General features: G+C 39.8%; 1 protein-coding gene across 6 annotated transcripts in view; it reads left to right on the top strand.

Moving 5' to 3' along the window:
- The window catches only part of BTBD9 (BTB domain containing 9), a 413,001-nt gene that overhangs the window by 289,404 nt on the left and 101,273 nt on the right, over window positions 1-22,324 (top strand). For all 6 annotated transcript variants that reach the window (XM_024983455.2, XM_024983458.2, XM_024983456.2 and 3 more), the window contains 1 exon segment: window positions 18,631-18,820. In XM_024983455.2, the coding sequence (XP_024839223.1) occupies window positions 18,631-18,820 (190 nt within the window).

Raw genomic sequence — 22,324 nt, 5'->3', positions numbered from 1 at the left:
AAGGCAAGCTATGACCAACCTAGATAGCATATTCAAAAGCAGAGACATTACTTTGCCAACAAAGATCCGTCTAGTTGAGGCTATGATTTTTCCAGTAGTCGTGTATGGATGTGAGAGTTGGACTATAAAGAAAGTTGAGTGCCGAAGAATTGATGCTTTTGAACTGTAGTATTGGAGAAGACTCTTGAGAGTCCCTTGGACTGCAAGGAGATCCAACCAGTCCATCCTAAAGGAGATCAGTCCTGGGTGTTCATTGGAAGGACTGATGTTGAAGCTGAAACTGCAGTATTTTGGCCACCTATGCAAAGAGCTGACTCATTTGAAAAGACCGTGATGCTGGGAAAGATTGAGGGCAGGAGGAGAAGGGTACAACAGAGGATAAGATGGTTGGATGGCATCACTGACTCACTGAACATGGGTTTGGGTGGACTCCAGGAGTTAGTGATAGACAGGGAGGCCTGGCATGCTGCAGTTCATGGGGTTGCAAAGAGTCAGACACAACTGAGCGACTGAACTGAATTTCTGCTGTATAGCAAAATGATTTAGTTATACATACATACACACACACACACACACACACACACACACACACTTTTAAAATATTCTTTTCCATTATGGTTATCACAAGATACTGAATATATTTCCCTGTGCTGTATATTCAGTAGGACCTTGTTGTTTATCCATCTATATATAATAGCATACATATGCTAATGCAAACGCCTACTCCCTCCATCTCCCACCCTCCCGCCCACCTGGCAGCCACAAGTCTATTCTCTGTGTCTATGACTCTGTTTCTGTTTTATAAAAGTTCATGTGTCATATTTTGGATTCTACGTATAAGTGATATCATATGGTATTTGTCTTTCTCGTTCTGACTACTTTACTTAGTATGATAATCTCTCGTTCCATCCGTGTTGCTGCATATATGGCATTATTTCCTTTCTTTTTATAGCGAAGTAGTATTCCATTGTGTGTATGGTGCCACATCTTTATCTGTTCATCTGTTGGTGGATGTTTAGGTTGTTTCCATTCTTGGCTGTTGTGAATGGTGCTGCTGTGAACATAGTGTGCATGTATCTTTTTAAATTATATTTTTGTCCAGATATATGCCCAGGAATGGGACTGCTGGATCATATGACAGCTTTGTTTTTAGTTTTTTGAGAAACCTCCATAATGTTTTCCATAGTCAACTGCACTAAGAAAAGTGATTTTTTTTTCACCTTGATAGATAAAACCAGGAATGAATGTAACTTAGTACCAGTGGTGAATACATTTTGGTAGCTTTTTGATAGTTTCTAAGAAAGATGGGCTTGTGCTCTAATTAGCTATTGTTCTTTTACAGCTGTTCAGACATAACAGCTGTGAATATTTTTTCCTTTAAAGTAAGTTGACAGAAGGTTGGGGGAAAAAAAAAAAAGAAGGTTGGATTGCAGTTTGCTTGAAAGCTTGCTTGGTCAGCAACAGTTCCTATGTAGGCTTGGAGATAGGCCCTCTGTTGGGGGAGTCCCTGTAAAAAAATAAAACTGTACATCTGTAGTGGGGACTCTCTAGATGTGACCTTAAGTTGATAGTCCTAGTTGCTTTTTGAAGGAAATACTTTGTATCTCTGAAAGTCTTAGCAGCAGAGAAGAACCTAGCCTAAGACCATTAAGCCCTTGATGGCTGCATGAACCGCTGTGCTGTTAGAAAACAATTTATAATGAAAATAGCCAGGGAAACATTGAATGAAGCTCAACACAAGCACTATTTTTGAAGCTGACAATCCTCTGTAAGTGCCATTTCACTTTAAAAATCTGCTTCAAGTGGGTTTTTTTTCCCCCTATCTCTCAAAGGTGATCCCTGGAGATAGTTAAATAACATGTCAGTCTTATCTTTAAATATTGCTGGTACAGGTGGCCCTCAGGTCATGTCCTAGTGAAGTAATACTGCCTTTTAAAAAATTTATTACTCCTGAATTAAATTTACAGGCCGGCGGTTGGCCACCCCTGGTGCTGCGTAACAACAGAGAACAGTAAAATTGTTTTCAGATCAGTTTTTCCCCAAGCCTGAGTCATCCCAATATTCAGACACTTGCAGGATGTATACACTTTGTTAACATGCAATTTTTGCATTCAGAAGCAGCAAATTAAATTTGTCTGAACAGAATTGCTGTGTGCACAGAGGGGGAAAAGTAATTTCTGCCTAGGCACTTCCCTTTTGCCTTTGCTCCTAGCACAGGCTACTGTAAGAGGTACACAGCTGAAGGATAGCAAAGGAAAACTGGCAAGAGACAGGCGAGACGCTGGATTTTGGCAGTATGGTTTTGTAAACAAAGTGACACAAATTGGGGCAGAAATTCCAGTGGGACAAGGGAGGAAACTGGAAGACTGGAAATACAGCACAAAGCTGAATCCCATCCAGATGGTGTTTTTAATAAATTTATCAGACGCATGTGAAAGATGGTAATGAACACTCAGATGGGGAGTGGCCTGGCCCCTATGGGAGGGAAAACAGTATGGCACCTTCTGTGTGTTGCAGTCAGTTAGAATCACTCTCTAATTTTTCCCAGGAAAATAGATCATGGACCTTATTCAGATCATTGAGTGATTATTAGGCAGTCCAACTAGGCAGGCTGAGGTTTGTGTTTCTGGGAAGAAGAATAAATAACCAAATTATTTCCTGCTGAAATGAAAGAAGTGGCCCATATTAGTAAACCCAGCAGTGACATTTAGGATATCTCTTCTGTAGGAACTCCTGTAGTGTGACTAGAGCAGACAGCAGTACCATCAGGCATAGAAGAGCTTCTGTAATCTTTAAAAGTCATGTTATTATATACATTTTTCCTCTTCCCCCTGTTTTCCCCCAAACCGTTTCCTATCAGAAAATAATTTAGTCTACCATGAGTGACCAAACTTTCTATATGTGGGTTATACTTTCAGGGGAAGAGAAGTTGAAAGAGCTGGGGTATATATGGTGCTAATAAAGCGGCTCCTCTGCAGTGGGCATATTTGTTTTCTTTTTAATGTTAGGTCAAGACCCAGAGATTGATCATACTTTACTTTTCTAAGAAAACTTTCCCTGAGAAAGCATTTTTTCTGCTTTATTCAGGAATTTTTAGATTTTCTAGCTTTTGGTAAGGAGCTGTGTTAAGCAAGGTTAAGTGCCATAACCTACATAGGCATCCTTTTCCAGCTCTGATTCATTCATTCAGCAGATATTTATTTAATACCTCCTATATGCTAGGCCCTCTTTTTTGTCAGTTGGGAATACAGAAGTGAAAAGAAAGAAAAGTTACTGCCCTTGTTAGACTCAGATGCTGAATCTGTTAGATCAGATTGAAGTACTGATTTGGATATTAAGAATGGACATAGCACTGAAACTGTGGTCTCATCCTGGTTATTTACAGAAAGTCGTTATCCATGGGCTTTGTGCCCAAGTCCCTACTCTCTCTTCTTTCCACCTGTTGGCATCATTTTGTCGTTATATTGTTAATTTGACTGATTATTTAAAAAATAGGAATAAGAATTAAGAAAAGTGGTGATCTTCAGATTTTCTACCTTGTGAAGTAAATACAGTTGCTCATCAAGTTGCTAGTAGAGTTCTCGCAAAAGCACTTTCTTGAAAGTAAATATGGGAGTTGGGATAGATTTCATAATACAGTTCATCTCAATGTATTATATGTTACATACTCTGTGTTGGGCACCCTTTGTAGACTCAGACTTTGACTGGAAGTATTAATGAATAATTATGTCAAGATCAAAGTAGAGGGACATCCCTCGTGGTCCAGTAGTTAAGACTCTGAGCTTCCAATGCGAGGGGTGCAGATTTAATTCTTTCTTGGTCAGGGGACCAAAATCCCACATGTACTGCTATGGTCAAAAATAAGTAAACTGAGTTTAACATTTAAAAAATATATATATCAAAGTGGAAACCATAGAATACTCTTCTCCAGCACACAGATGTAAGATATTTTGTTAAGAAGGCAAAGTTCTTTAATGTAGCATATATTAGACAACCTTAAGATTCCAGAGGGTCAAAGGGGGTGGTATTACTAGGGCAGTTTTGTTTAGAGAAATATTGAAGACTGAAAGAATCTTCTTTAGTAAATATTTATAAATATGTCTTTAGAAAAGGAGTTCTGAGTGCTTTTCCCAGTTTTGTTTCCCAAAGAGCTAGAACCATGTCATTAATGATTTTATGATTATCTCTGATGCTGCTGTACTAATTGACTACTGGTTAAAATCAGATCATCTAGGGATAAAACTGTGAAGCAGTAAGATAGCTTAGGAGGAAATTGACAGACTCGGGGAGAATCAACAAGGACAGCTATTAAGACCTAGTAGATACTATAGAGCACATCAGTATTCTAAAGCATTCTGAAAGGTTTACCCTTTCAAGCCCCCTGAATTGCTTTCCATTTTTCTGGTTTTCATAAAAAGTGTTAAAATATATGAAATTAAAGAAAAACACCAGTATTTCATGTTTGTGAAAGAACATAAAGAATATATCTGTAAAGTTTGGAGAGCAAGAACACTTGCATGCTCACCAGCTTGAGAAATAGAACATTACCAAATCTTTTTTTTTTTTTTTTTTAATGTGGACCATTTTTAAAGTCAGTATTGAATTCATTATAATACTGCTCTGTTTTATATTTTGGTTTTTTGGCCGATAGGCTTATGGGATCTTAGCTCCCCAAGCAGGAGTCGAACCCATGCTTACTGGGCCACAAGGGAAGTCCCAGCAGTGGCAAACTTTCAAAGTCCTTTGTGTGTTCCTCCCCACTTGCATCCCTGCTGTCTTCCTATCCAGAGGTCACCATCCATCTGAATTTGTGTTTACTACTCTCTACCTCTCCTTTCTAATCTTACCACATAGGTGAGATTCACTAGATATCTATCACTAAACAACAGAAGTAGAATAAATACCCTTTGTGTTTTTCTGACTTGCTTTTCTTAACCAACTTTCTTTGTAAGATTGACCCTTTCTGATATGTAGGGCTACAGTTCACTTATTTTCAATACTGGGTAGTTTTTGTTTGATAGTAAAATTTTACAGTGCACAGGTTGAATAGTAGATGGAACATACCTGGAGAAATGTAGTGAACACAAATAGTAATTTTAATAAATTTCCCAGAATGCTTCAAAAACAAGAGGGAAAAAATGAAAGGAAGGTTAAGAAACAGAATAGAATGGGAAGTCCCAACAGAGGTCTAATGGGAATTCTAGAAAAGGGAAAAATGGAAAATGAAGGAGAATCTGTACTCACAGAAACAATGGTTAAAAATGTTCCAGACTTAATAAAGCCATAAATGCTTATATTCAGTCCTGAGCAGGATAAATTTAGTCTACATATAGGTACAATGTGGGGCTTCCCAGGTGACTGAGAGGTAAAGAATCCTGCAGGAACCTCAGGAGACATGGGTTCAATCCCTGGATTGGGACTACCCCCTGGAGGAGGAAATGGCAACCCACTCTAGTATTCTTGCTAGGATAATCCCATGGACAGAGAAGTCTGGCAGGATACAATCCATGGGGTCGCAAAGAGTCAGATACAACTGAAGCGACAGAGCATGTATGCATGCATAACATAAATTGCAAAACACCAAGATCAAAAAGAAAACCTTAAAATTACCTGTAGAGAAAAAAAATCACAGCTGTTAGAGGGATAGCAGACTGTAACAGACATAACAGTAGAAGTGGAAGACTGTGCAAAAGTATCTTCAAAGTACTGAGGAAAAACAACTTTTCACTTAGGGTTCTATATCCAACTAAACTATTTCTCAAGAGTGGTGGCAAAATATACTTTCAAACAAAGACTTTGCTGATGGATGTGTTTTAGAAGGAAGTTGAGCCAGGAAGAAAGGAGGGTTAGGATTGAATAAATTGATGAATGTGAATAAGTAAGTTTTGACTATATAAGATCATAATGACTGATTTTGAGAGTATAAAACAAGGTAGAAGTGAAATGTTAGGTAAGAATAACAAGCTAAGAGGCAGATGATTTGTATGAAAATGTGTTAGTATCTTTTATATTGTTCAGGAGAAGGGAACATGTGATTTTTAGTTTTAGTTATTTTTAAGTCTGGCATGCATATCTAAAATTTAGTAAAAGAACAGAGACAGAATGCAGCACTTGAACAGCACCATCTTATAGGATTTTTAAATAGCTCAGCTGGAATTGCATCCCTTCCACTAGCTTTGTTTGTAGTAATGCTTTCTGAGACCCACTTGACTTCACACTCCAGGGTGTCTGGCTCTATGTGAGTGACAGCACCATTGTGGTTACCTGGGTCATTAAGATCTTTTGTGTATAGTTGTTCTGTGTATTTTTGCCATGTCTTCTTAATCTTTTCTGCTTCTGTTAGGTCCTTACCGTTTCTTTCCTTTATCGTGCCCATCCTTGTATGAAATGTTCCCTTGATATTTCCAGTTTTCTTGAAGAGATCTCTTCTCTTTCCCATTCTCTTGTTTTCCTCTACTTATTTGCATTGTTTATTGAAGAAGGCCTTATCTCTCCTTGTTGTTCTCTGGAATTCCACATTTAGTTGGATATATCTTTCCCTTTTCGTCCCTTGCTTTTCGCTTCTCTTCTTTTCTCAGCTGTTTGTAAAGCCTCTTCAGACAACCACTTTGCCTTCTCCCATTTCGTTTTCTTGGGGATGGTTTTGGTCACTGCCTCCTGTACAGTGTTAGGAAGCTCTGTCCATAGTTCTTCAGGCAATGTGTCTACCAGGTCTAAGCCCTTGAATATATATGTCACTTAGTGTCTTAAAAAAACCACATAGAAATAGAATAAAGGAATTTCAATCCATTAGAAAATAGGAACAGAGTGGACAGAGAGGTTGGGGAAGCAGCAAAGGAAAAGTCTTGTTAAGTAGAAGTAAAAGTGAATTAGTATACACCTTGGTAATAGCAATTAATATAAGTCATATAAATCTGCCAGTTAAAAGACAAAGGACACTGAATTTTTCAAAAATCTAATTATATGTTATTCACAAGAGATCAGAAAGAGAGAATAGTGATGCTAAGGATATAGTAGCCAAAATGAAGGTGCTATATTTATTTGACATCAGACAATGTGGATTTTAGGGCAGAGGCATTACTCGAAATAAAGATGACAGTGCACCATGATGAAAGGTTCAGTCTACCAACTGGATATAATTCTAAAATGATATATGTGACGTGACGTGGCCTCAAAATATAGAAAGCAAAGATGGACAGAATTACAAGGAGAAATTGACAGATCGATAGTCATAGTGGAAAATTTAAATAAACCTCTCCCATTAATTAGTAAGCATATAAGTGATGTGAACAGCACAATAAGTTTGATATAGTAGATCTATATAGAACCATACATCTCCCAAATTAGAGAATTTGGAGCACATTCTCTTCAGGCACATGTAAAATATTAATAAGAATCATGTACTGGACCACAAAAAAGCACATTTCATCAAATTCTCCAATGACTCTGTATCATACAGAATATACTTTTTTTATCCATATTGCAATGTAATTAATTTGAAAAGTTAAAAAAAACCTTCTTATGAATAATTTATAAATCAAAGAAAACTCCTAATGGAAATTAGAAAATACATAGATGCAATCAGCTTTTAAAACACTTTGTATCAGAAAACACCCAAATGGAGGGACATTCTACACCATACCTGACTAATACTGTTCAAAACACTATATCAAAATTTAAAGATAAAGCAGGATTTAGAGGTAAAATATTAGCTTTAAATGCATTCATCAGAAAAAAAGAAAAAAATTAATTAGTTAAACATTTGCTTCAAATATTTGGAAAAAATAGAATAAATCCAAAGGAACTGAAGGAGGAAATAATAAAAAGAACTGATTTAGTGAAGTATGAAATAGTCAACAAAATAAAAAACTGATTTCTTGAAAACACTAATAACATGTATAGAACTGATCAAATAAGAAAGAAAAGGAACAAATAAAATACTTGGACATACTGTGAAAAGTTTTATGCTGCTATGTTTGAAAACTTAAACAAAGTGAAAAATTTTCCTGAAGGAACCAAGACTAACTGAGGTTAATTTTGAAGGAAATAAGAAGGGGAATAAGAAGTATTCATTTTGTCAGATTTTATGATACTGTAAAATTTTAGTCATTAAAACAGCATGGTAAAGGCACAAGGCTAGGCAAATTAAGGAAACAGAGTACAGACCTTAAGAAGAGATTCGGATATTATGAAAACCTTATATATGACTAAAGTAACATAAATTAGTGGGGGAAAGGACGAACTGTTCATTAAATGGTGCTGGGGAAATCGGCTAACCTTATGAATAAAAGATGAAAGTAGATACGTATTTCATAGCATACCAAAAATAAATCCTAAATAGATTAAAGAACCAACATGAAAAACAAAATTTGAAAACTTTTAGGAGAAAATATAGGAAGATATCTTTATAAATTTGGGGTAGGAAAGAATTTATAAACATGAAAGGGAAAGAACAAATCACGTAGAGGAAAGGATTAAATATTTCAACTCAATACATTAACCAAGAAAGGACTGACATCCTGCCAGTGAAGTGACTCAGAGCCACAAGCACAATTCTATTTGTGTGTGCGTGTAAATATATACATGTGTATGTCTTATGTATTCCTTGAAGAAACTCTTACCTATGTATACAAGAAGACACCTTTGTTTGTAATCACAAAGAAAACAATGGTAACAGTCTAAATGTTCCTTTGGTATATTTATACATTGAAATATTTTATATACTTTATACCGGTGAACTGGATTTATCTCTCTATTGAATGTTCCTGCATCCTGGTTTACTGTTTATGGTAGATGTCAATATTGTTGACCACACATTCCCTTTCTTCTCCTGCGCACATAGCAAGTTAGTTCTCTCCCACCTGCTCTGAAGTTAGGTAAGGCTCAGTGACTTGCCTTAGTCAACAAAATGATGTGTATTGCTTTGGGGGAGGAGTTTTAAGAACCACTGCCCAGTTCACTCTCTTCTCACTGCTGCTGTGATTGAAGAAGCACACAAAAAAAATCAGTGCAAAGCTTCTGTCACTAGGTTCCCTGTGTAATGCAATGCTGAGGGCCACCTTGCTGATCATCACTGAATGCATATTGTGGGTGAAAAGAAAATGTATGCTGTTTAAGCAACTGGGAGAATGGAGGCTGTCTTGTTACTGCAGCCTGAGCTACCCACAGTGTGATTTTATGTCTCAGCTCAGTTTACTATGCATCTTGTGGCACTTCTTTAGTTCTCTCTTCCAAACCACAGAATACTTCTCTTTCTCTGTGAGGTGGAGGTATCCTTACTAAGTCTCTAAATATAGTCCTTTATTTCTTCTCCTTTCAAAGTCAGATGGGGGCTTTTCTCTAAGCCCCTCTCTGCTAGGAAGCCATCCTCACAGATTATTTCACCAGTGTTTTTGCTTGTTGCTTTAGAGTTAAGCTTCATACTCAAGGGATTCATGGCCAGAAAACCCATCCTCTGTCACTCCCTTCTTCCCTTTCTCTCTTCCTTATCTGTGGATGGCTGTCCCTCTCTCACTCCCTTCTTCCCTTTCTCTCTTCCTTATCTGTGGATGGCTGTCCTCATCTGTAGAGAGTACAGCAAGCAGTGAAGGTGTATGAGATGAGGGCTTGAGAACAGGCGTGCCCAACTTTGGAAAGTGTATGCATTGCTTAGAAGGGACATGGAAGATGATTTACTCCCCATCATTATGCAGTTAGAAATGTTTTGGCATGATAGTACTACTATTTACCCTGTCTCTTTGCATAGAGTATAATATACTAAAAAGTACAGTGTATATCTAATAAGCAATTCTCTTGTTTTTCAATCTACTTTAAAATGACATAAAGTAAGCTACATAGCTTGAATGCAAGTAGCTAAGGTTAATTGTAGATTTTGGTTAAATACATTAAATATATGAAGAAAATTCCAGCACTAATAAATGCACAAAAAAGGTTCCAGTGGACTTAAAAGATCCTTCATCTTTCACCGTTCTCTTCCCAATGTTTACAGAATCTACATCATTTTTGAACAGCTATCATTTAGTGGAAACCCTAGACTTTTATAAATGAACAGGTTGATGTAGACCTGAAGCATATATAGAGACATGAAATCAAAACAGAACTGATGTTTCAAAATGCAGCAGTTCTTGAACAAAGAGATGAGCACATGTGTTGAAATGCTCAGGATAGTAAACAAACAAGGGAAACACATCATGGCTGAAGACAACTGTGTATTCTGAAAAGGGATTGGTTCCATGTTCTGGATTGTTTTCCTACTTTATGAATTCTAAAATACTGAAAGAAAAAAATATATATATAATGCTTCTTTAAACAAATGTGCTACGTTTAAGTGAAATAAGCATATACATGTTCTAGGCCCCACTTCAGACTTCCCAACCTGGGGATCCGGCAAAGGGACTGGGAATCCCCAGGGAATCTGATGTTGAAGATTCCAATGGGATTTGATTACAGGACTTTTACAGAACTGGGGGAAACAGAGACTCTTGGACAGCACAGAGAAAACCTTGTGTGAACCAGGGCCCAGGGAAAGGAGCAGTGACCCCACAGGAGACTGAGCCACACCTGCCTGTGAATGTTTGAAAGTCTCCTATGGAGGTGTGGGTCGACAGTGGCCTGCTGTGGAGACAGGGCACTGGCAGCACAGGCCTGGGAGGTGCGTGCTGGCCTATGTCCCCTTGGAGGCCACCATTAGCCCTGCCTCAGTGCCAGGACTGGGTTGTCTCAGGCCAAACAACTAACAAGGAGGGAGCACAGCCCCACTCATCAGCAGACAGTTGGATTAAAGGTTTACTGAGCATGGCTGAATGTGGTCCACTGGAGAAGGGAATGGCAAACCACTTCAGTATTCTTGCCTTGAGAACCCCATGAACAGTATGAAAAGGCAAAATGATAGGATTCTGAAAGAGGAACTCCCCAGGTCAGTAGGTGCCCAATATGCTACTGGAGATCAGTGGAGAAATAACTCCGGAAAGAATGAAGGGATGGAGCCAAAGCAAAAACAATACCCAGTTGTGGATGTGACTGGTAATAGAAGCAAGGTCCGATGCTATAAAGAGTAATATTGCATAGGAACCTGGAATGACAGGTCCATGAATCAAGGCAAATTGGAAGTGGTCAAACAAGAGATGGCAAGAGTGAATGTCAACATTCTAGGAATCCGCGAACTAAAATGGACTAGAATGGATGAATTTAACTCAGATGACCATTATATCTACTACTGCGGGCGGGAATCCTTCAGAAGAAATAGAGTAGCCATCATGGTCAACAAGGGTCTGAAATACAGTACTTGGATGCAATTTCAAAAACGACAGAATGATCTCTGTTAGTTTCCAAGGCAAAGCATTCAATATTGCACTAATCCAAGTCTATGTCCCAACCAGTAACGTTGAAGAAGCTGAAGTTGAATGGTTCTATGAAGACCTACAAGACCTTTTAGAACTAACACCCAAAAAAGATGTCCTTTTCATTATAGGGGACTGGAATGCAAAAGTAGGAAGTCAAGAAACACCTGGAGTAACAGGCAAATTTGGCCTTGGAATACAGAATGAAGCAGGGCAAAGACTAATAGAGTTTTGCCAAGAAAATGCACTGGTCATAGCAAACACCCTCTTCCAACAACACAAGAGAAGACTCTACACATGGACATCACCAGATGGTCAACACTGAAATCAGACTGATTATATTCTTTGCAGCCAAAGATGGAGAAGCTCTATACAGTCAACAAAAACAAGACCAGGAGCTGACTGTGGCTCAGATCATGAACTCCTTATTACCAAATTCAGACTTAAATTGAAGAAAGTAGGGAAAACCACTAGACCATTCAGGTATGACCTAAATCAAATGCCTTATGATTATACAGTGGAAGTGAGAAATAGATTTAAGGGCCTAGATCTGATAGATAGAGTGCCTAATGAACTATGGACTGAGGTTCGTGACATTGTACAGGAGATAGGGATCAAGACCATCCCTGTGGAAAAGAAATGCAAAAAAGCAAAATGGCTGTCCGGGGAGGGCTTACAAATAGCTGTGAAAAGAAGAGAGAGAAAAGCAAAGGAACAAAGGAAAGATAAGAGCATCTGAATGCAGAGTTCCAAAGAATAGCAAGAAGAGATAAGAAAGCCTTCCTCAGCGATCAATGCAAAGAAATAGAGGAAAACAACAGAATGGGAAAGACTAGGGATCTCTTCAAGAAAATTAGAGATACCAAGGGAACATTTCATGCAAAGATGGGCTCGATAAAGGACAGAAATGGTATGGACCTAACAGAAGCAGAAGATGTTAAGAAGAGATGGCAAGAATACACAGAAGAACCGTACAAAAAAGATCTTCACGACCCAGATAATCATGATGGTGTGATCACTGACCTAGAGCCAGCCATCCTGGAATGTGAAGTCAAGTGGGCCTTAGAAAGCATCACTATGAACAAAGCTAGTGGAGGTGATGGAATTCCAGTTGAGCTCTTTCAAATCCTAAAAGATGATGCTGTGAAAGTGCTGCACTCAATATGCCAGCAAATTTGGAAAACTCAGCAGTGGCCACAGGACTGGAAAAGGTCAGTTTTCATTCCAATCCCAAAGAAAGGCAGTGCCAAAGAATGCTCAAACTACCACACAATTGCACTCATCTCACATTCTAGTAAAATAATGCTCAAAATTCTCCCAGCCAGGCTTCAGCAATACGTGAACCGTGAACTTCCTGATGTTGAAGCTGGTTTTAGAAAAGGCAGAGGAACCAGAGATCAAATTGCCAATATCCGCTGGATCATGGAAAAAGCAAGAGAGTTCCAGAAAAACATCTATTTCTGCTTTATTGACTATGCCAAAGCCTTTGACTGTGTGGATCACAATAAACTGTGGAAAAAATCTGAAAGAGATGGGAATACCAGACCACCTGACCTGCCTCTTGAGAAATCTGTATGCAGGTCAGGAAGCAACAGTTAGAACTGGACATGGAACAACAGACTGGTTCCAAATAGGAAAAGGAGTACGTCAAGGCTGTATATTGTCACCCTGCTTATTTAACCTATATGCAGAGTACATCATGAGAAACGTTGGACTGGAAGAAACACAAGCTGGAATCAAGATTGCCGGGAGAAATATCAATAACCTCAGATATGCAGATGACACTACCCTTATGGCAGAAATTGAAGAGGAACTAAGAAGCCTCTTGATGAAAGTAAAAGAGGAGAGTGAAAAAGTTGGCTTAAAGCTCAACATTCAGAAAACGAAGATCATGGCATCTGGTCCCATCACTTCATGGGAAATAGATGGGGAAACAGTGGAAACAGTGTCAGACTTTATTTTTGGGGGCTCCAAAATCACTGCAGATGGTGACTACAGCCATGAAATTAGAAGACGCTTACTCCTTGGAAGGAAAGTTATGACCAACCTAGATAGCATATTCAAAAGCAGAGACATTACTTTGCCAACAAAGGTCCGTCTAGTCAAGGCTATGGTTTTTCCTGTGGTCATGTATGGATGTGAAAGTTGGACTATGAAGAAAGCTGAGTGCCGAAGAATTGATGCTTTTGAACTGTGGTGTTGGAGAAGACTCTTGAGAGTCCCTTGGACTGCAAGGAGATCCAACCAGTCCATTCTGAAGGAGATCAGCCCTGGGTGTTCTTTGGAAGGAATGATGCTAAAGCTGAAACTCCAGTACTTTGACCACCTCATGCGAAGAGTTGACTCACTGGAAAAGTCTCTGATGCTGGGAGGGATTGGGGACAGGAGGAGAAGGGGACGACAGAGGATGAGATGGCTGGATGGCATCACTGACTCGATGGACGTGAGTCTGAGTGAACTCCAGGAGTTGGTGATGGACAGGGAGGCCTGGCGTGTTGCGATTCATGGGGTCGCAAAGAGTCGGACATGACTGAGTGACTGAACTGAACTGAACTGAGCATGTCTCTGCCAGCCAGAGTCAGACCCAGTATTCCCCACAGCCAGCCCCTCCCATCAGGAAGCTTGCATTAGCCTCTTATCCTCATCCATCAGAGGGCATATAGACAAAGTAAGAACTACAGTCCCATAACCTCCAGAACAAAAACCACAATCACAGAAAGCTAACCAAAATGATCACATGGATCATAGCCTTGTCGTAGTGAAGGGGCTTGTGTAACTCAGTGAAGCTGTAAGCCATGCTGTGCAGGGCCACCCAACACGGATGGGTCATGGTGGAGAGTTGTAACAAAAATGTGGTCCATTGGAGAAGGGAATGGCAAACCACTTCAGTATTCTTGCCTCAAGAATCCCATAAACGGTATGAAAAAACAAAAAGATACGACACTGGTAGATGAACCCCCTAAGTCGGAATGTGTCCAATATGCTACTGGGCAAAAGCAGAGAAATAGCTCCAGGAAGAGGGCTGGCCAAAACAGAAATGATGCCCAGTTGTGGATGTGTCTGGTGGTGAAAGTCTGGTGCTGTAAACAACAGTATTGCACAGAAACCTGGAATGTTAGATCATGAATCAAATTAGATGTAGTCATGCAGGAGATGGCAAGATTGAATGTAGATTCTTGCTGCTGCTGCTGCTAAGTTGCTTCAGTCGTGTCCAACTCTGTGCGACCCCATAGACGGAAGCCCACCAGGCTCCCCCATCCCTGGGATTCTCCAGGCAAGAACACTGGAGTGGGTTGCCATTGCCTTCTCCAAGACATCTTAGGAATCGGTGAATTAAAATGGATGAGAATGGGTGAATTTAATTCAGATGATCTACTGTGGGCAAGAATCCCTTAGAAGAAATGGAGTAGCTCTCATAGTCAGCAAAGGAGTCCAAAGTACTTGGGTGCAACCTCAAAAACAGCAGAATGATCTTGGTTCATTTCCAAGGTAAGCCATTCAACATCAGAGTAATCCAAGACTGTGTCCCAATCACTGATGCTGAAGAAGCTGAAGTTGACTGGGTCTATGAAGCCCTAAAAGACTTTTCTAGAACTAACACCAAAAAACAGATGTTCTTTTTATCATAGGGGATTGGAATGCAAAAGTAAGAAGTCAAGACATACCTGGCATGTAACAGGCAAGTTTGGCCTTAGAGTACAAAATGAAGCAGGGCAAAGGCTAACAGAGTTTTGTCAAGACAACACACTGGTCATAGCAAACACCCTTTTTCAATAACACAAGAGACCGCTCTACACAAGGACATCACCAAATGTTCAATACCAAAATCAGATTGATTATAATCTTTGCAGCTGAAGATGGAGAAGCTCTATACAGTCAGCAAAAACAAGACCTGGAGCTGACTGTGGCTCAGACCAGGAGCTCCTTATTGCAAAATTCAGGCTTAAATTGAAGAAAGTAGGGAAAACCACTAGGCCATTCAGCTATGACCTAAATCAAATCCCTGCTGATTATACAGTGGAGGTGAGGAATAGATTCAAGGGATTACATCTGGTAGATAGGGTGCCTAAAGAACTATGGACAGAGGTTCCTAACAGGAGGCAGTGACCAAAACCATCCCCAAGTAAAAGAAATATGAGAAGGCCAAAGTGGTTGTCTGAGGAGGCTTTACAAAATAGCTGAGGAAAGAAGAGAAGTGAAAGGCAAAGGAGAAAGGGAAAGATGTACCTGACTGAATGCAGAGTGCCAGAGAACAAGAAGAGATAAGAAGTCCTTCTTCAGTGAACAGTGCAAAGAAATAAAAGAAAATAATGGAATGGCAAAGGCTAGACATCTCTTCAAGAAAACTGGAGGTTATCAAGGGAACATTTCATGCAAGGATGGGCAAGATAAAGAACAGAAATGGTAAGGACCTGACAAAAGCAGAAAAGATTAAGAAGAGATGGCAAGAATACACAGAAGAGTTGTGCAAAAAATCCAGATAACCACAATGTTGTGGTCACTTACCTAGAGCCAGACATACTGGAGCGTAAAGTCAAGTGGACCTTAGAAAGCATTATTGTGAACAAAGCTAGTGGAAGTGATGGAATTCCAGCTGAGCTATTTAAAATCCTGAAAGATGGTGTTGTTAAAGTGCTGCATTCAACGTGTCGGCAAATTTTTTAAAAACTCAGCAGTGGTCACAGGACTGGAAAAGGTCGGTTTTCGTTCCAGTCCCTAAGAAAGGCAATGACAAACAATGTTCAAACTACTGTACAACTGTGCTCATTTCACATCCTAGCAAGGTAATGCTAGGCTAAAAATCCTTCATGCTAGGCTTCAGGATTACTTGAATCAAGAACTTCCAGATGTACAAGCTGGGTTCAGAAAAGGCAGAGGAACCAGAGATCACAACATCTGTTGGATCATAGAGAAAGCAAGGGAATTCCAGAGAAACATCTACTTCTGCTTCATTGATTACGCTACAGCCTTTGACTGGGTAGATCACAATAAACTGTGGAAAATTCTTTAAAAAATGGGAATACCAAACCACCTCACCTGTCTCCTGAGAAACCTGTATGCAGGTCAAGAAGCAACAGTTAGAACTGAACATGGAACAACAAACTGGTTGGGAAAATTGGAAACAAAGTACATCAAGGCTGTATACTGTCATTCTGCTAATTTAACTAATATGCAGAGTACATCATGCAAAATGCCAGGCTGAATGAATCACAAATGAGAGTCAGGATTGCCAGGAGAAATATCAACAACGTCAGATATGCAGATGATACCACTCTAATAGCAGAAAGTGAAGAGGAACTAAAGAGCCTCTTGATAAGGGTGAAAGAGGAGAGTGAAGAAGCTGGCTTAAAATTCAGCATTCAAAAAACTAAGGTCATGGCATCCAGTCCCAACACTTCATGGAAAATAGATGGGGGGAAAATGGAAACATTGACAGACTATTTTCTTGGGCTCCAGAATCACTGTAGACGGTGATTGCAGTCATGTAAGTAAAAGATGCTTCTCCCTTGAAAGAAAAGCTATGACAAACCTAGACAGCATATTAAAAAGCAGAGACATCACTTTGCCACAGAGGTCCATATCAGTTCAGTTCAGTTCAGTCGCTCAGTTGTGTCTAACTCTTTGCAACCCTGTGGACTGCAACACGCCAGGCCTCCCTGTCCATCACCAACTCCTGGAGTTTACTCAAACTCATGTCCATTGAGTCGGTGATGCCATCCAACCACCTCATCCTCTGTCATCCCCTTCTTTTCCTGCCCTCAATCTTTTGCAGCATCAGGGTCTTTTCAAATGAGTCAGCTCTTCCCATAGGTGGCCAAAGTATTAGAGCTTCAGCTTCAACATCAGTCCTTCCAATGAACACCCAGGACTGATCGCCTTTAGGATGGACTGGTTGGATCTCCTTGCAGTCCAAGGGACCCTCAAGAGTCTTCTCCAACACCGCAGTTCAAAAGCATCAATTCTTCAGCACTCAGCTTTCTTTATAGTCCAACTCTCACATCCATACATGACCACAGGAAAAACCATAGCCTTGACTAGACAGACCTTTGTCAGCAAAGTAATGTCTCTGCTTTTCAATATGCTATCTAGGTTGGCCATAACTTTCCTTCCAAGGAGTAAGAGTCTTTTAATTTCCTGCCTGTAGTCACCATTTGGTCCGTATAGTCAAAGCTATGTTTTTTCCAGTAGTTATATATGGATGTGAGAACTGGACCAAGCTGAGCAACACAAAATTGATGCTTTCAAATTGTGATGCAAGGAGGTCATACCAGTCAATCCTAAAGGAAATCAACCCTGAATATTCATTGGAAGGACTGATGCTGAAGCTGAAGCTCCAATATTTTGGCCTCCTAATGCGAATAGCCAGCTCACTGGAAAAGACCCTGATTTGGGGAAAGACTGAAGGCAGAAGGAGAAGGGGATGACAGAGGATGCGATGGTTGGATGGCATCACCAATTCAATGGGCATGAGTTTGAGCAAACTCTGGGATATACTGAAGGACAGGGAAGCCTGGCGTGCTGCAGTCCATAGCGTCGCAAAGAGTTGGACATGACTTAGCGACTGAACAACAACAACAATAAATACGAGTAGTTTAGAGAATATTAATAAAACAAGTGCCCATGTACCTATTGCCTCACTTGAGAATAGAATAAGACCAAAAGTTGAAGCCCTTCCAGGATTTCATTTTGGAAATGAAATCAATTAATGTTTAGACACATTGGTAGGGGTCCCTCAAAGATTTCATATTCCTCTTTCACATACAAGTGAGCATAAATTTTGTGTAATAATTCCCTGGATTTCCTTTTTATCTTACATTTGTATATGTACCCCTAAACAAGTTGTATTTTTAGTTTTGCCATTTTAAAAAACTTTGTGTAAATGAAATCCTACACTGTGTTTTTCTGTGCCTTGCTTTTTTTCACTCAGCATTGCTTTTTGATTCATCCATTTGGATATGGCTGTGGTTTATTAATCTCAATCACTGTGTGGTTTCCCATTGTACTAATATTTTGTAGTGTTTGTATCCATTCTGTATTTTATAGGGTATCATGTTTCTTTATAATAAAATTCTTTAGTGTTAATTGTCGCATATGATTTGGTTTGTTTCAGCCTTAGGTTCAACTTTTTAAGAAACTGTTTGGTATGTGTTTTAAATGTGTTCATATCTTGAGGTAGTCAATATGCTGTAATTTTTGTTTTATCATTGATAGTAATTAATTAATTTTGTTTGTAGCAAACTACTGGGATATATTTGGCTTCTTGATGCTGAATCTTGTTTTGGATTCACAGTTCCCATGGAGAACGTTGCAACAATCGCCGATTGTGCCAGTGTGATTGAAGGAGTCAGTCGGAGCCGAAATGCCTTGCTGAATGGGGACACTAAGAACTATGACTGGGATTCTGGTTATACGTGTCATCAGCTAGGAAGTGGTGCGATTGTGGTTCAGCTGGCACAGCCCTACATGATCGGGTCAATACGGTAAGAAGATTCCCTGTCATTTATTACTTTTAAAATGGAAGATACATGTGCAAATTGTGTTTTGGTACATTGGAGATCCCAGTAACTTCAGTGAAGATCCTCCTCTGTTCTTGCCTCTAAATGTTGAGAGGAGGGGGTGGAAAGAAAGGGAGGGACAAAGTTATACAAGGTGTTTGTTTGGATTTTCTGATGATGAGATGCACCAAAATGACTAGATGCAATTTGTGGAGGGAAAGGACCAGGTCTCTCCCTGGATATGGCTTAACCTTCGACTCATGTCTCAGTTTGTTCTGGTTAGGGACTTACAGGATAATGTCCAAAGAGGCTATATGGAATCAAAACTCATTTTCAACTCTAGTAGATGACTTTATATATGAACCAAACATATCTGAGTATGAAACCCGGTACTAAAAGACCTTATTAATAGTCTTCATGTCTGGACTTTTGGTTGTTGTTTTAATTTTGTTTTGGTTTGCCTTAAGAAGGGAACTTGAATCCAGTATTGCTTGATTTGTAGGATCATGTGATTTTAAAATGTAAGACTGGTGACATCCCCCAGAGGATATACTTTAGTTCAAGAGCCATCTGGATCTTGAATAGGCTTCCCGTTTTGTTTTTTTTTTTAAGTTCTAATAGGTCTCTGAAAGATTAATGTGTGTGTGTATGTATATGCACACACACAATATTAATATGCATATTTATATATAAAACATAAGAATATTTTACACTGTGTCTTAACCTTCCACAGGTGGAGGTGTTGGTGAGCCGTGACTGCCTCCCCCACATTGTTCTCCACCACAGTTGCCTTATGGTTTACTGTTCTCATTTTATTTTAAAGTTAAAATTTGTAATGAAAGAAATAGCACAAAAAATAAGGTATTGTTGTTGTTCAGTCGCCCAGTCGTATCTGACTCTTTGTGACCCCATGGACTGCAGCACGCCAAGGCTCCCTATCCCTCACATCTCTCAAAGTTTGCCCAAGCTCGTGTTCATTGCATCAGTGTTGCCATCCAGCCATCTCACCCTCTGACTCCCTCTTCTCCTTCTGTCCTCAATCTTTCCCAGCATCAGGGATTTTTCCAATGATTCAGCCATTCACATCAGATGACCTAAATACTAGAGCTTCAGCTTTACCATCAGTCCTTCCAGTGAGTATTCAGGGTTGATTTCCCTTAAGATTGACTGGTTTGATCTCCTTGCTGTCCAGGGGACTTTCAGGAGTCTTGTCCATCACCACAGTTCGAAGGGATTAATTCTTTGGCACTCTGCCTTCTTGACTGTCCAGTTCACACAACTGTACGTGGCCATTGGGAAGACCATAGCCTTGACTATACAGATCTTTGTCATCAGAGTAATGTCTCTGCTTTTCAACACACTGTCTAGGTTTGTCATAGCTTTCTTGCCATGAAGCAGTTGCCTTCTGATTTCGTGGCTGCAGTCACCATCCGCAGTGATTTCAGAGTCCAAGAAGAGGAAATCTGTCACTACTTCCACCTTTTCCCCTTCTATTTAGCATGAAGTAATGGGGCTAAATGCCCCCCCCCTTTAATATTTAGTTTTAAGCCAGCTCTTTCACTCTCTACCTTTACCTTCATCAAGAGGCTCTTTAGTTCCTCTTTGCTTCCTGCCATTAGAGTTGTATCTGCATATCTGAGGTGTTTGATATTTCTCCTGCCCATCTTGATTCCAGCTTGTAACTCATCCAAGCCTGGCAGCAGACACCCCTGTTGTATTCCTTTTTCAACCTTGAACCAATCAGTTGTTCCATACAGGGTTCCGACTGTTGCTTCTTGACCCACATACAGGTTTCTCAGGAGACAGGTAAGATGTTCTGGTATTCCCATCTCTTTAAGAGCATTCCACAGTTTCTTATGTTCCACACGGTCAGAGGCTTTAGCCTAGTTAGTGAAACAGAGGAAGATGTTTTCCTGGAATTCCCTTGCTTTCTCTATGATCCAGCAAATGTTGGCAATTTGATCTCTGGTTCTTCTTCCTTTTCTAAACCCAGCTTGGACATCTGGAAGTTCTTGATTTGCATAATACTGAAGCCAGGCATGCAAGATTTTAAGCATGACCTTACTAGCATGGGAAATGAGTGCAATTGTCCAATGGTTAGCACATTCTGTAGTACTACCCTTCTTGGGAATTGGGATGAGGATTGACCTTTCTCAGTCCTGTGTCCACTGCTGGGTCTTGCAGATTTGCTGACATAGTGAATGCAGCACGTTGATGGCATCATCCTTTAGGGTTTTGAATAGTTCTACTGGAATTCCATCATATCCACTAGCTTTATTAACAGCAGTGCTTCCTCAGGCCCACTTGACTTCACACTCCAGAATGTCTGACCACAGCATCACAGTAATCTGTTTCATTAATATCCTTTTCATACAGTTCTTCCATGTATTCTTTCCGTCTCTCCTTGACCTCTTCGGTGTCTGCTAGGTCTCTACTGTTTCTGCCCCTTATTGTGCCCATCTTTGGGGGAAACGTTCCCAGGTGCCTTACTGTTTCCTGTTCTCATTTTAAAATTAGTATTTGTAAAGAAAGAAATAGCACAAAAAATAAGGTAGTAGGATTCTAATAGGCAAAGGTTTTGTGATGTTCAGGCTAATAGTACAGAAGTTAAGTCTGCTTATCAATTCCTGAGGTACACTGACAGTTGATGCTGAATTTCTTGGAGAATTCATTCTGTTAATTTCTTCATTTAAATTGTCAACCTCTTTACATAAAGGGTCACGTACAGGCTGAGTACTCTGGGCAACAAATCACAGATAGAGAAGCTGTGAATTTGTCCTGCAGGCCCGAGAGCTCACATTGTGCTTCAGAAGGGGAAGGAGACAAGCCACATTCAGTCTGGACAAAATAGAAGTACAAATAAACTTCTTTCGGCAAACAACACCCCCTCCTTCCTTTTTCTTAGCTGCATGCATTAACTAATCATGAGCCACCTATTTAATAAGTCATTCTAGAATCCTTGTCATAAACGGTGTGAAACTTATCTGCATATTTCCCATTACAATCTTTTACTCTGTACTTTAAAAATCTGGAAAACAGTTGTCCTTCTCTTATTTTATAGTCTCCACAATTTCTTGAAGATTACCAATCGTGTCTCTGAGATTACAGCTGCAATTTCTTTCAGCAGGGTTGTTGCGTAACTCATCTGAGCAGGAGACTTGAAATCATTTAAATTGACTGGATACTCTCTTTCTTTCATTTCACTGTTTGGGGCTTCAATTTTCTCTTTATTATGTTTGTTCTGCCATTTCTAATTTGAAGACCCGTCTTCTTGCCAACGAAGATAGAAGCAAACTGGCTGCTTAGCAGCTCTGCCCATTCTCTTTTAACGTTTCCTGTATTCTGTCTGCTTACCTGGTACCACACATCTCCCTGCCACCTAACACTGGTCCATGTGCATCTGAAAACAAATGTCAGAAATGGAGTCCCACCCTTCTCCTCTTTCCCTGTTCAGGTTGCCTCATACTGTGATTTTCTCATCTCATTTGG

This window comes from Bos taurus, chromosome 23 (assembly GCF_002263795.3).
Source record: "Bos taurus isolate L1 Dominette 01449 registration number 42190680 breed Hereford chromosome 23, ARS-UCD2.0, whole genome shotgun sequence".
Classification (NCBI taxonomy): Eukaryota; Metazoa; Chordata; class Mammalia; order Artiodactyla; family Bovidae; genus Bos; species Bos taurus.
The sequence above is the reverse complement of the archived record's forward strand: the minus strand, read 5'-3'. Positions and strand labels throughout refer to the sequence as shown.